At 42.7% G+C, this 14,195-nt stretch overlaps 1 protein-coding gene across 9 annotated transcripts in view; it reads right to left on the bottom strand.

Moving 5' to 3' along the window:
- Nucleotides 1–990: 990 nt before the first annotated feature.
- The window catches only part of GOLGB1 (golgin B1), an 86,908-nt gene continuing 73,703 nt past the window's right edge, over nucleotides 991–14,195 (bottom strand). For 5 of the 9 annotated variants that reach the window (XM_059921016.1, XM_059921018.1, XM_059921021.1 and 2 more), the window contains 7 exons: nucleotides 11,856–12,021; nucleotides 11,517–11,654; nucleotides 6,258–6,413; nucleotides 5,045–5,142; nucleotides 4,453–4,587; nucleotides 2,669–2,774; nucleotides 991–2,409 (listed from right to left, as the gene is read on the bottom strand). In XM_059921016.1, coding sequence (XP_059776999.1) covers nucleotides 2,275–2,409; nucleotides 2,669–2,774; nucleotides 4,453–4,587; nucleotides 5,045–5,142; nucleotides 6,258–6,413; nucleotides 11,517–11,654; nucleotides 11,856–12,021 — 934 coding nt within the window. In that variant the 3' untranslated portion in view covers nucleotides 991–2,274. Of the gene's footprint in view, nucleotides 2,410–2,668; nucleotides 2,775–4,452; nucleotides 4,588–5,044; nucleotides 5,143–6,257; nucleotides 6,414–9,633; nucleotides 9,835–11,516; nucleotides 11,655–11,855; nucleotides 12,022–14,195 lie in introns of those variants that run through there. The other 4 variants (XM_059921017.1, XM_059921020.1, XM_059921023.1 and 1 more) reach the window with 2 other exon arrangements.

Here is a 14,195-nt window from a genome sequence, read left to right as displayed (position 1 = left end):
GACAGACTCACAGACATAAAGGACAGACTTGTGGCTGCCAAGGGGGTGGGGGGGAGAGGGATGGGAGTTTGGGATTAGTAGATGCAAACTATTATATAAAGAATGGATAAACAAAAAGTTCCTACTGTATAGCAGAGAACAATATTCAATATCCCGTAATAAACCACAATGGAAAAGAATATGAAAAATATGTATAACTGAATCACTTAGCTGTACAGTAGAAACTAACACAACATTGTAACTCAACTACACTTCAATAAAATAAAATTAAAAAACAATCAAGTCCATCTCTCCTTAGCAACTGTCCCAAGTTGACTCTTTTGTTTTTTGTTTTGGCTGCACCGTGTGGCATGCGGGATCTTAGTTCCCTGACCAGGGATCAAACCCGTGCCCCCTGCATTGGGAGCACAAGTCTCAACCACTGGACCGCCAGGGAAGTCCCCCAAGTTCACTCTTGATGAGAGGCAGTGAGACATAGCAAGCATGGGGCCTTAAAGCCAGATAGACGTGGTTCAATTTACTTATTGCACCTTGAGAAAGTGAGCTAGCATTTCTCAAGCAGTGACTTGATATAAACACATCATAATGCCCATCCTGCTTTCCCCCTATGAGACTTCCCTTCCCCCACTCCTACCCAGAGGGATCCCTAGGGACAAAATGTTTTCAATATGCACCAGACAGTTCTCCCAGGCCCAGGCAAAAACCTGCATGAATCTCATGCCCTAAGGCCCAGCTTGTTTGGTTCAGTATTAGGATGGAATTTCCTTACTCCGCTTCACCACCCTGGGGTCTAGCAGCTAAGGCTAGAAGGACGCAAGCAGCCAGATGCTGGCCAGTGAGAATGAAGCCTGGATATGCAGAGCTTTCTACTCCTATGGTAAATTCCTGGCTACTCCATCCCTACTTCCTCTATGTACCTTCCTCTCCTCAGCATGCAAACACATATATGTAAGCAACTGTGTATACATGCATTTACACGCCACCACAGTATTTCATTCTGAAAATAATTTTATTATTTTACAGTTGTTCAGGAAAGTTCCTGGGTTGCTGTGACCATGATTTGGTCACCACAGAACAAAGGATTAGAGCGGATCAGTCCGTCCACCAGTTTTCTCTCTCCTCTCTGGGTGGTGAGACCAGGCAGGGAACATGTGCAAAATGAGAAAATAACCAACGGGTAAGGGTTGGAGAAAGGAGAGGTGGGGAATAGGCACAAATGGAATTCAAAACCCGGCTGTCATTCTCAGGCTTGGATTTAAATATTTTGTCTTCTCTATAATCTCCTTCCATTTTCCTCAGCTCTCTGTTACCGCAGAGGGCAGATGACGACGCAATGAGAAACTGGAATAACTGTCACCAACAGCAAAGCAGCTTCGTACTTCAAGCGGCTAGGAGTGGTTGTCACACCAGTCAGACCTCCCTGGCTGGCAGTCAGTGCCTCACCTAGGACTGGTTCCTAGTGTACTGTCTTAGGGCCCACATTCGAGGCTTATTCAGATAACACACGAATGACAAGAATTGAATCCCACTGTCCACAGCCAGTTCCTCTTGCCTTTCAGTGAAAGGAAAGGCACAGGCCACTGAATACCTTAGTACACATGTGATCAAGGGATAAGCAGTGGGATCCTCACCCTATAGTCCAGGACCATGACTCTCACTCCAATCATGTCTGAACAGCCAGGGAAAGAGACGCCGTCCTCCCCTGTGATCCAACAGCTAAAAGCCCTGGGGAGTTCTTCTATTCTGGCTCCATTTTGCCAGAGACCTAATTAGATATCCTATGAGATAATGTTCCCCAGAACACTCCCCCTGCCATTGTTTATGGCAGGTTCAACTTCCCTCTGAAGCAGGAGAAAATATAAGGTACATGAGACAAAGAAAGTATCAATCAAAATGATATTGGACTTCTGATTATTAGGTTTATTGGAACCATCCTCCTGGCTGAAAGACATTCCTCAGCATCTTTCATAGGACCATAAAAGATCAGGGCCCTGAAAAATCTGAACAAATACTGGGCTCAATAACCAACTATGGGGCCTCCTCAGATTATGCAGAAGTGTCAGGCCCTGGACAGTAGAAGAAAGCAGACTCACTGGTCCCTGCAGCTCTAACCTGTGCTCATATCCACCTCTGTTTTTGCAGGCACTTTCTGTGGAGAGTTGGAGAGAGGACCTGTAAGTGGGAAGATTGTTCCATTGGAATTGATGGTTTTGATGCTAGAGGTGAGGGAATTCCAAGTTCTGAGGGGAGTGATCCAAAAGGTGAGAACTAGGTTTACAGATGGCCTGTGAAACATAGAACGAGTAGGACATGAACCATCAGAAAGTAGATGGCTGCCAGCAGTGGCACCCGTGTCCGGGAATGACATAGCGAACGCAGGACCCGCTTCCAGCCAGCACCACTCCGGGTCTGAAAGGAAAATTTGAAAGTCAGAGAGTTTTGCCCTAAAGAGATCTGTCCCTTTCCCTTCTCCAACCACTGTAGAAAAGAGGTAACCTGAGAGAAAGCCCCTTGGGGCCAACAACTTGGCAGATTCCACTAGTTTCTTCCAACCTTCCATACCCTTCCAGTCTCAGGCCCACATTCCTTCTCCTTGACCCCTTGCCCTCAACACAGCCAGCCCTGTCTGAGAGCACAGTACCCTCTCTTTATCCTTCCCCCTTCTTACCCTTCGACAACTGTTGCTTGTGAGATCTATTAACAGTGCCTGCTCCTGGGAGCCACAGGAGCCAATGATAGGAGACCGGGCAGAGTCCCATTCACCATGCTCCAACCTGTGTTGAGAAGAAAAAGAGGCATTGGTCCATGGCATGAGAGGCTGATGGCCTTCTTGTCATGTGATGCAGGGTAAGGGACTTGCAGCAAGGGCTGCTCCCACGGCCCCACCCCCATGCAAGGAGTGTAAGGGCAGACAGATTTCTTTCAGCAGCAGTAGAGATGGTAATAATTACCAGGAATTGACTGCCCACTGTGGATCAGATGCTGGATCACGTGCTTTACATACATCTAATCCTCAGGTTTGAGGTTGGTGCTATTATCTTCAAAGTAAGGCTTAAAGAGGTAAAAGTACTTTTCCACGGTGGCACAGCCAGTGAGATGTAGAGCTAGAATTCAAAGCCCAGGTGTGTCTCTAAACCTCTGCTATACCACACCTGAGTCAGAGAAGCTCATTAATTTTTTTTCCATTTATTAAAAGCTAATAGGCAAAAGCATCCAAGAAAGATTTTTGTGGGGTTCTTACAATTAAACTGAACTGGCAGCCTCTACTGCTTTCTGCTTCATTTTTTGCTGATTTGCTTATTTATTTAATACTGGAACTTCTCCATTTAATGAAGAAGCTGCCTTTAACCACTCAATGGTTTCTCACAAAAATGAGAAATGTATCAAGGGGCTGTGAGTAAACACAGCACACACTTGATCAAGCATTTGCCTAGAGGGATGCACTTTTTTTTTTTTTTTATGTATTTGTTTATTTATTTTATGGCTGTGTTGGGTCTTCGTTTCTGTGCGAGGGCTTTCTCTAGCTGTGGCAAGCGGGGGCCACTCTTCATCGCGGTGCGCGGGCCCCTCACTATTGCGGCCTCTCCCGTTGCGGAGCACAGGCTCCAGACGCGCAGGCTCAGTAATTGTGGCCCACGGGCCCAGCCGCTCCGCGGCACGCGGGATCCTCCCAGACCAGGGCTCGAACCCGTGTCCCCTGCATTAGCAGGCAGACTCTCAACCACTGCGCCACCAGGGAAGCCCAGGGATGCACTTTTTAATCGTGGTGGGGAGGATGGAACTCTACTCCTGATGTTTCCTCCATGTGAAGGGATGTCCATTAGCCTAAAACTCCTGGACTCTCTTGGCAGGGCCCACACTTTTCTCCAGGAGAGAAGGAACACTTCAATCTGATTTGTGAGCCTGGAAAGAGAAACTGAACATGCCCAGCCTAGCTCCATCCTGCCTGTTCTCCTCATGAGAGCCAGGCTGGCTGCACAGGAACCCTTCTGTGTCTGTTCCTCCATAAGATAAGCTTTTCAGGGGCAGCCTTGATGCGGACAGAATGGTCTGGTACCACGTAGGTCCGTCTGTCACCTTCTGTAGGCTAGGCTGAGGAAGGAGGAGATGTTTATAAGTATTGGTGAGCTGCTTTTAAATGGCAAGTCCGCTGAGTTCCACAAGCACTGCAGATTGCGTGTGAGGTGCTAACATGACAACAGCAGCGCCAGGCCTGGGAGGCAGTGCTTGATTAGCTGCCTCAATTTCCATTCTGCATCAGGGCCAAAGAGGGAATTGTGGAGGGGCTGAGCTTGGATTAACGTGGCTTGTCTTGATCCTACCCTCACTACAGCACCCATCTCAGGATGAGAACTAGATCCTAATTAGTCCCAAGTCTGGCCACTGAAATGCACATGAGTATGATCAGAAAGGGTCAGAAGTGAACAGAGGCTGTGTCCCTCGGCCCTTTACCGCCTGATCTGCTCCTCGGCCATGGAGAGGGCAGCCTCAGCAGCCACTTTTTGGTCTCGTTCTTCTTCCAGCAGCTTCCTCAATTCATTCACCTCCTGTTTAGTGTTGCACAGCTGCTGCTGGGCTTCAGAAAAGCTTCGGGACAAAAGGAGAACAACAGCATCACTAGATGCAGGACATAGTTGCTGATACAAGGGATCCGAAGTCTTCATAAGGTTACAAAGCATGAAAATTTACAGAAGACTGTACAAACACAAAGAATATTTTAAAAGCATACCTGTCAAGAGATGTAGGAAAATCTCTTAAAGCTGTAGGAAATGCTTTAAGAGATTTTAGGGACTGACTGAATAGCTTTCATTTGAACACCATAACGTTAGTAAGGTGTGTGTGTGGCAGGGGGGGTTGCTGTATGAACTATTCACACACAATTTGTTATTAGAATTGTCACTTTTTAATCCTCACATTAATTCTGTGAGGCCAGTAAGATAAGAAGGCATAGTAAATCCATACAACGGACTCCTGTTCTAACTCGATGACCGCCCAATTTCTGCAAACATAGCACACGCTCCGGGGTTGAGAACTCCTCCCCAACCTTAGCTGTGGCTCCCTCAGTTCTTCAGGATCACCCTTCCTGTGAGCTCCATTCTTTTCCTGGGGAGCTCCTGGAGCAACATCTATATTCAGTGGTCCCTAGAAGAAGAATAAGTTTAGTAATTCAGTGATGAAAGCAGTTTAGAAACTGTGCTTAGGCAAACTGAGAACTCACTTAGGCATTGGAGAGAAAGAGAAATGTGGAGAGGAATACCTCCGTTATCACTCTCTTCAAGTACAGATTTAGAGTGAGAATCTTTTGTTCTAATAGATTAATCTCCTACATAAAACTCTTTATTAGATTTTCCTTCAGATTCTCATTCTTGAATCTCTCCTCTTAAAAGTTTAAAGGCTTATCACTGAAATCTGCTTTCTTCTAGTGGAGGTTCATGTACATTCCAGAAGCTACTCTGCTCCTTCCCTTATTCAACAACTCCTCCCCAACCCCTCCTCTTCCTTCCATGTCCTATTCACCTCCACCCTAACTCTCAGTCTCCTCCAACTTCAACAACCTCTCCTCTCCACTGCTGTCAACAGCTCTGCCTATTTTGTTTCTCAGGTCCAAATCTTCCTACAGCTTTCTTATTACTTAACGCAAAAAGCCTTCCAAAAGCCTCAGTCATCACTGTTTCCCACTCACTTTTTGATTTCTCTCCCACCACCTCTCTCATCTTTTTCCTTCTAATCCATTCACTCTTTTTAAAAATTAATTAATTAATTTATTTATTTATTTATTTATTTTTGGCTGAGTTGGGTCTTTGTTGCTGCACGCGGGCTTTCTCCAGTTGTGGCGAGCAGGGGCTACTCTTCGTTGCGGTGCACGGGCTTCTCATTGTGGTGGCTTCCCTTGTTGCTGAGCACGGGGTCTAGGCGTGCAGGCTTCAGTGGTTGGGGCTTGCGGGCTCTAGAGCGCAGGCTCAGTAGTTGAGGTGCACGGGCTTAGGTGCTCGGCGGCATGTGGGATCTTCCCGGACCAGGGCTCGAACCCGGGTCCTCTGCTTTGGCAGGTGCATTCTTAACCACTGCACCACCAGGGAAGCCCCTAATCCGTTCACTCTTTAGTTTTTCCTGGACCTTATTCCTCCTCTCCTCTCCTCTCACTGTCTCCATCACACCTAATGAATCCTCAGCCTGAAGACATCCACCTCTTTGATGCTGCATTTTACGCTTTATCATCTGCACTCAATTTCCCAACACTTTTCCCGGCCTCTCACCTTCTCACTCACCACTTGCAGCTCTTGAACCTGCTTCTCCAGAACCGCGCAGTGATTGAAAAGGTCGCTGTAGTGCTGCTGGTTCTCACGGAGACTCTGACTGGTGTCACAGAGCTGAATGGAAAGAGTATTTTTCTCTTCCAGCAGTTGAGAGAACTGAAATAGGAGAGAGGATGAGCACCAGCCCATAGGACTGTTTCACTAGTTTCACTACGAGCAGTGTGTAGGCAAGCTGTCCTGAGTCTTAAGGATCTAATTTTTTTATGCAAGACCTTTCTTTCAATTAATAGCAAAAATAGCACTGTGTTCCTCCAACGTGAGAAAACTCAGAATTTTTCAACTGAGAAAGGAAGACAATTCTGGAAGAGTGGTAAAAAACTTTATTTATGGTGCCTAGTACATTAACTGAAAAACTAGGAGGCAGAAACCCAAAAGCAATCTCACAGGATAGGCTAACCGAGGCCTGTAAAAGGAGAAAGGCAATAGCTTCGGTCCAAGTTGAGATTACTAATAAATGACTATAATCCTCAGAGCTCAATATGGCTGGAGACAGAGCTATCACCTAAAAATTCATACAATAATATTCCTGGGCAGATTCTTCAATGCTGTAGAGAGTTACAAACTACCGAGAAAGTAAAAATGATAACAGGTGGTAAGAGGGAGAAACAGAATAAATCCTACTATGCTTATGTATGTAAGAAACTATATTGGGAGCATCAACTCAGGGGGAAGCATTTCAGTTACTCAAGGCAGGGCTCTCCTCTACTGCAAGAGTAACAGGTAGTAATTCAGTCTTCCCTTGAATGTGTCCAGCAGCCCAAGCCATTTTTTACCATGTCAAAAACAGATATTTTTCTTTTTCATATTGAATAAAAAATTTACCCATTGTAGCTTCTACCCAATGACTTGAATTCGGTTCCCCTGGAACTATAATTCTAATTCCTCACTTGCAGGCTGTCAAATTTTAAGTTTTAGTTATGATTAACATCCAGATACATTAACAACCACAGAGATGTCTCTCTGAAGTACTTTTGTTGGATAATGTACATTATGTGAAAGGAAACTGGTGTACCTGGCTGCACATTCAATCTTCTCTCAAGTATTCTTTTTTGTTAAGTATTCTGGGTTAATGTTTGTGTAAAAAAGTTGAATCAACATTTACAGGAGAAAGGATAAACAGTTTTTTAGAGATACTCTGACTGGGAAGGACATTTAATGCATATGGAAAATTAGAACAAGAAATCCATGTGGTATAACAAAAATATTTGCATAGCCAGAATGAAAAACACAACAAATAACCTTACCTCTAAAGAGCAATTTTCAGTTTACAAAGCACTTTCAAAAGTATTATCTTATTTGAGAGAGTTAGAGGAAGAACTACTATCTTCACTTACAAATGACAAAAAAGAGATGAGTGGTGACTTGTCCAATGTTATGTGGCTAAAAGATGGCAGGCCAGGACTCAAGTATGGCTCTTGAATCCAAGTCTAGAGCTCTATCTGCTTTTTGATGGTGTCCCATCTGAGAATTCAGCAAGGGAACTTAAGTAGGTTGTAGGTTTTTTCAGGGCTGGGAACGGTTAGTAAAGGAAAGAATATAAATGTTTAAGAAGCAATACTAATTGGAAAACAAAGGTAGCTGGGTACAATGACAACTACTGGGTTCTGAGACAGGGAGTAATATGGTCCTCTCCTAATATAGAAGAAAGTCAACTTCCCTGGCCACAGTAAGCAGCCCAAACCACACCAAGAAAAACCAAACAAATAAATGAAAAAAACCCCCCCAAAATCACTCAGTGTTGAAAAAATCCAACACATTTTTCTTGGAAGATCTAGAGGAGAAAGGGGAGACCAGTAAAACTCACTGGAAGCAAAAATTCCCATAACTGAAGAAGTCTAACTGCTTTTAAGCCACCCTCATACAAACCACCTTTTGTAATGTCTGCACTGTTCTGTCTAGGATAGACATAGATCCCTGTAGTTTAGGGGTTGGCAAACTATGAGCCAGGGCCTACTGCCTTTTTTTTTTTTTTTTTTTTTTTTGGCTGTGTTGGGTGTTCATTGCTGCGCATGGGCTTTCACTAGTTGTGGCGAGTAGGAGCTACTCTTCGTTGCACTGCACAGGCTTCTCATTGTGGTGGCTTCTCTTGTTGAGAAGCACGGGCTCTAGGGCATGCGGGCTTCAGTAGTCGTGGCATGCGGGCTCAGTAGTTGTGGCTTGCAGGCTCTAGAGTGCAGGCTCAGTAGTTGTGGCGCACGGGCTTAGTTGCGCTGCGGCATGTGGGATCTTCCCAGACCAGGGATCTAACCCGTGTCCCCTGCACTGGCAGGCGGATTCTTAACCACTGCACCACTAGGGAAGTCTCTGCCTTTTCTTTGTAAATGAGGTTTTATTGGAACATAACCACCCCATTTGTTTATGTGTTATCTGTGGTTGCTTCTGTGCTACAACTGCAGAGCTGAGTAGTTGTAACAGAAATGGTATGGCCTACAAACCCAAAATATTTATTGAGTCTTTAAGAAAAAGTTTGCTGACCTCTGCTCTAACTCATAAGCTACTGTATTTCATCATATCTATAACTGGAAAAACAGAATAGGAGGGAAAAATAGAGACTACATGATACCAATAATCATTCCCCTCATGTTTTTAAGTTTTAAGTTTCATGTTTTAAGTTTGCATTACATACAAATATCCAACCATGCTGGCAGAGATACATATAAAATCTGAGCATCCATGGAAAGAATTAGGGCAGTGGCTTGGAGAGGAGACATTCTATGCTGACAGCCCATCTACTACCATCCCATGCTAGGACCTAAGAAGCAGTCCTCCTAGCTAGCTGGGACCCATTTAGAGTGAGGCTTTAATATCACCAAACAATTAGCTCCATGAGCGGTCACTGTGTATCCTCAATACCTAATGTATGGCCAGGCTCACAGAAGGCAGATAATAGTTATTTGTTTTTGATGAATGATGAATAAGTAAATGACCAACCCTAGGGACGGAGATGCCTCCTTACAGCTGATTTCTAAAGGAAGAACTCTTTCTCACCCAGAATGACAGTGATCTAAAGCAGTGTTTCTCATACTTTAAGTGGTATGTGAAGTATATCTCAATAAAGCTGTTAAAGAAAACATAACTTTGATAATGACCCAGAACGCAGTATATAAATATAAGTAACTGAAACTAAAGTTTCTCAAAACAAATTATATTCTTTATTATATATTACATAATACATATTTTCAATCTCTTTTACTTGTTTTATAAAAAAAACTATATGCACTATTTGTAATAGCTCTAAACTGGAAAACCCCAAAAGTTCTTTAACAGCAGAACAGAGAAATTGTTATATGCCTACAATGTAATAAATACTACACAGCATGAGAACAGAAAAATCACAGTATACATAACAACATGGATGAATCTCACAAAATAAATGAAGCAAACAAAAGAGAAGATATGATCCATTTATACGTAGTTCTAAGGTGGTGGTAGTGAATAGAAGACACAAGGGACTCCTGGGGTTCTGGTATGTTCTGATTTTTGATCTGGGTGCTGCTTATACAGGTGTCTTCACTTTCTGAAAATATACCATGATGTACTTGTGATTTGTGTGCTTTTCGGTGTTTTACTTCAGTAAAACATTTACATGAAAAATGTTTCAGTTGCTGTCCACTAAAATGACCTCATCATCTACTAATAGCCCTGAATTGCAGTTTAAAGTACTGTCTGGAAAAGACAAATGCCCAGAGTGATTCACAGTCTAATGTTCAGGAGGGCAAATATAACAAAGGCTGAGATGGGGTCTATTGAATAGTTTCTAGAAAGAGGAGGTGTTACAGAGCAATGAAGGGCAGAACTTTCTGGAAAAAACTGACTAGGCTAGAAGAGGAACTGGGTAGGATCTGCTCTGGAGTCTCTCCACTGCCCCCCTAAAAACTCCCAGACAACCTCCCCAAAAAGGGTCTGCAATTTTACCAATTCATTTTGATCAGCAAACCTACTTAAAAAAATGCAAATTTCTCTGCCAAAATTAATAGTGTTATCAGTCTCTGATACTTCAATGTCAATTAGTTGAATTTAACAACATTTAATAAGTACCTTCTACATAAACCAGGCACTGTGCTTTACCATGTACATTATCATATTTACCTCAGACTGACCTCCTCCTAACACCTCAGGCAAATTACTTAATACCTCTGGGCCTTAGTTTCCTCATCTGTGATACAGCCTACTGATCTTTACCATTTTTGGATCACAGATCCCTTGGTGAATGCCTGAGTTCTTGTGATGAGAAATTTACACACACACACACACACACACATACACCCCATTTTGCATATATTTTTTGGACATTTATAGCCCTCCTCAAAGCTAATTTTTGGATTCCAGAGTCTCAATGATTACTTAAATCCCTTCCAGTGCTAACATACACTACCTAGCTGGTTTCCTCTGAAGAAGGCAGAACTAGAGGAGGTGCCACTAGAGAATACTTTGACTAGTCAGAGAGCAACAGGAGTATAATAATTCATAAGAGGGTGGTGGAGGGGAAGCAGATGAAGGAAGAAGAGAAGCCAGAGAATGGATGAGGGGAGAAGACAGAGATGTGAAGTCACCAAGAATAATCTTTTTTTATCTTGCCTTGACTTTTGCTCTAGGAACCATATGGCAAAGCAGCTCTTCCCTATAGAAAGAGGTCCCCTACTTCATCATGCTTCCCTAGAGTGTCTAGAGTGGCAAGGCTGGCGTTTGGGAAAAAGCAAGCTGGCTTCTTTAATTCCAGAACATTAAATACACAATGAGGAAGCTTACAAATGGAGTGAAATGAAGAGCAGATCTCTCACCTCTGTCCCTGTTATCTAATCACACGTGAAAATCCTCTTTCCTGAGACTCTTCCCTGTTACACACTATTGGGAAATACAGAGAAACTTGCTGGAGGATTTGTGGGGAGTTAACTCAATATTACTAACACGTGATACAGATGGGGAGATGATGTTGGGGAGGAAGTCTCCCTAAAGGAGTTGGCTTTTTTATTCTTACTGAATGGGTTTCTCCAAATCACTCACAAGGGCTCTCCAAGGGTGAGGAAAAGGAAATGGCCCTGTGTGCAGTGCTTTGGGGTAAGCAACCCAGGCTCTGAGAAAGGTAAAACTTCTGTCCCCTAATATAGCTAGAGCCAGGCTTAACCAGATTCTACTTACCTTCTTGATTCTAGTCATGGAAACAAGAAATTGAACTCCAGCCTAGCAGGAAACACCTACCTTGCTGTTCAGTTGCTGAATTCTTAACTCCTTTTGGTGAATTTCCTTTAAGCTGTCATTGAGCTGAGTCCTAAGACGTTCTGTCTCATAAACTAGGTTTTGTGATCCATCTAGGGAAGCTGGTGTCTCTGGGGATGCCTGCCAGGATACAAACACTGATGAAATTCTCTCTTAACATTGTTCATGCTTAAATCCTTCCTTCCAGAAACCCTGCCCACCTCATAGGAAGTCATCAGACGGTTTGCCTAATAGTGGCAGATGGGCACTTAGCTTGCGGGAAGCTGATGTTTCCTGGGTAGTGGTTACCTCTGAGTAGCAATCAGCGCTGAAATCACTCACCTGTCTTTGATATTGCACTTTGTGGGTCTCAGTCGGGGAGGAAGAAGACCTCAATTCCCTCATAAGATTCTGCATATGGCTGAGCTGCTGCTCTTTATCTGCAATAGCCATAAGGTACTGCTCCTTCATCCTCCTGTCATGAATTTCCCAGGAACTCTTCTCCATTCTAGAAAAAACATGAAATAGTCACAGGCAAAAATATACTTGTGAGACAAAGATGAATAATTGCATATTTAAAACAGTATTATGGGCTGTAGAGGTGTAGTAAAGAAAATACATAACCAGAGAGAAATTTATGTTATAAACAGAAATGTGCAGCAAGAAGATGGAGCAGAACTTAAAAAAGAACTGCAACTGGCAGGATTGGGGAAGAAAAGCAGGCATTTGGTCTGAATCCTGAACAATGAGTCAGGCAGGTTTCCATAATGGGAAAAGCATTCCAGGTTCAGGGAGCAAACAGAAAAAAAGGCACAAGAATGAATATATATAGTGAGTTTTGGAATTGTTGTAGTAGTGTGTAGAGTGGATAGGGCAGGAAATGAGGGTGGAGAGGAAAGAAGTCAGACCCTGTGGGGCATTGAACACCATGCTAAGTAAAACTTACTCTAAGCAATGGGAAACCACTGTAATTCTTCAGACAGGCGATGCCATGATGCAGTATACTATCAGGGTTATGAGAATGCAACTGTAGAGTCTGAAGGATCTAGGTTCAAATGCTGGCTCTATCATACACTAGGCATGAGACTCTGAGTAAAAGTAACTTAATCTCTCTGAGCCTCATGTAAAATGGAAATAAATGATCTATTCCTTAGGATTATTGTGAGGATTAAATGAGATACTTTATGTCATGCACCAAACACAGAGCCTGGCATATCACAATCACTCAACAAATATCAACTGCTGATATTTATTTATCCCCTGAATTTGACCAAGAGGGAAGCTTCTATTTGACCCCAGCTAATTTTCTGTAGTTCTATCAAAAACTGCCTCTCTGCCATATTCTTTAGTTCTACTTCTTTCTACACTATGATTGAAGAAAACCATTAGGATTGTAATCAAATTTCTGCAGCATCTCTTTACTTTGAATAGTACCCATGTCTCTAATTTTTCCTAATAATATAAGGTTTTATTTGAATTGCATCTGACTTTTTTGTTTCTCTCTAGAAGTAAGGTAAAATGGTCCTTTCTTTTCTAAAGGACAAACACCAATTATGAAATAATCCTGCTATGTCAAGAGGTGACTTGGATTACAGTCAGATTTTTTTAAAAGGCAGAGCTAAAACTTAGAAACTAAAATAAATTTTTATTACAAGGCCACTATATGGAAAAGGCACAGAAATTTTCTAAAACACTTTCTCCGATATTTGTCTGTGAAAAATGAGAGAGAATAAGAAAGAAGGAGTGTAAGACTGAGAATGCACAAGAAAGATCACAATTCTTCCATAAAGCTTTAAGCCGCCATTTTGTTTAGAAAGATGGACAAGTAGTTATGGTGTGGAGAGACCCTCAGTGGAGAAGAGGCACTAAGGAACAAACCTGATTACTTAAGAGAACACAGCCATAAATGGGCTATACCTCACTTACCCCTTAAGTAAGAGAGCACAGGAACCAGAGCAGAATAAGCAAATCAGTAGCTACAAGTGGAAGAGAAATGTTATTGTATAAGTCCAGGCTCTTCTCATAAGCCAAACCCAGTGCCATAGAAGCCTGAATGAGATGTTCCAGCTTTTTCATGTTTGAAAACCTCATTTCTCCCAAGTATTTCAAGAGCAAAAAACAGGGAGTCTTAAAGATATTCGGCTAAAGAAACTGGTCCTAGAGTCAGTGAGTCAAATCTGTGTCCTCATTTTCTTCTTCTAAAAGTGAAGTAAAATGTCTTCCTTTCCTTCTCATAATTTACTCACATCCACTTGATATACAATTTTTCTTTTCTTCAAAACCGCTCAAATGTGGAAGGTAAAGAGAGAAAGGCTAAGAGAAAGGTGGAAAGGGAGAAAATGAGGGAAGAAAAAAATCAATAGACCAGAAATCATTTTTTTTTCTCCCTCTTTTTCTCTTCCCTTAAGGGTCAACTTTATAAGGAAAGTATCCTTTCAGAATGCCCTGTGAGGAAGTTTAAAGAGGAACAAGTGGCTGCAGAAAATAACCCTTTAGAGCCTTGCAGCCCTTCTTCCGTTTACACTAGAAACTGGACACAATATTTTTTTTAGTTCCAATATTTTTTTAGTTCTGGAGATAATATGGGAGACGTCAAGATGATGTTCCCATGTGCTCCCAATCACCTTTGGGGGCCCTAAATTCAGTGGTGAACATTAATGTGCATCTGAGGGAAGATGATCT

Source organism: Balaenoptera ricei, chromosome 4 (genome assembly GCF_028023285.1).
Source record: "Balaenoptera ricei isolate mBalRic1 chromosome 4, mBalRic1.hap2, whole genome shotgun sequence".
Taxonomy (NCBI): domain Eukaryota; kingdom Metazoa; phylum Chordata; class Mammalia; order Artiodactyla; family Balaenopteridae; genus Balaenoptera; species Balaenoptera ricei.
Note: the sequence above shows the minus strand (reverse complement) of the source record. Positions and strands in the feature narration are given on the sequence as shown.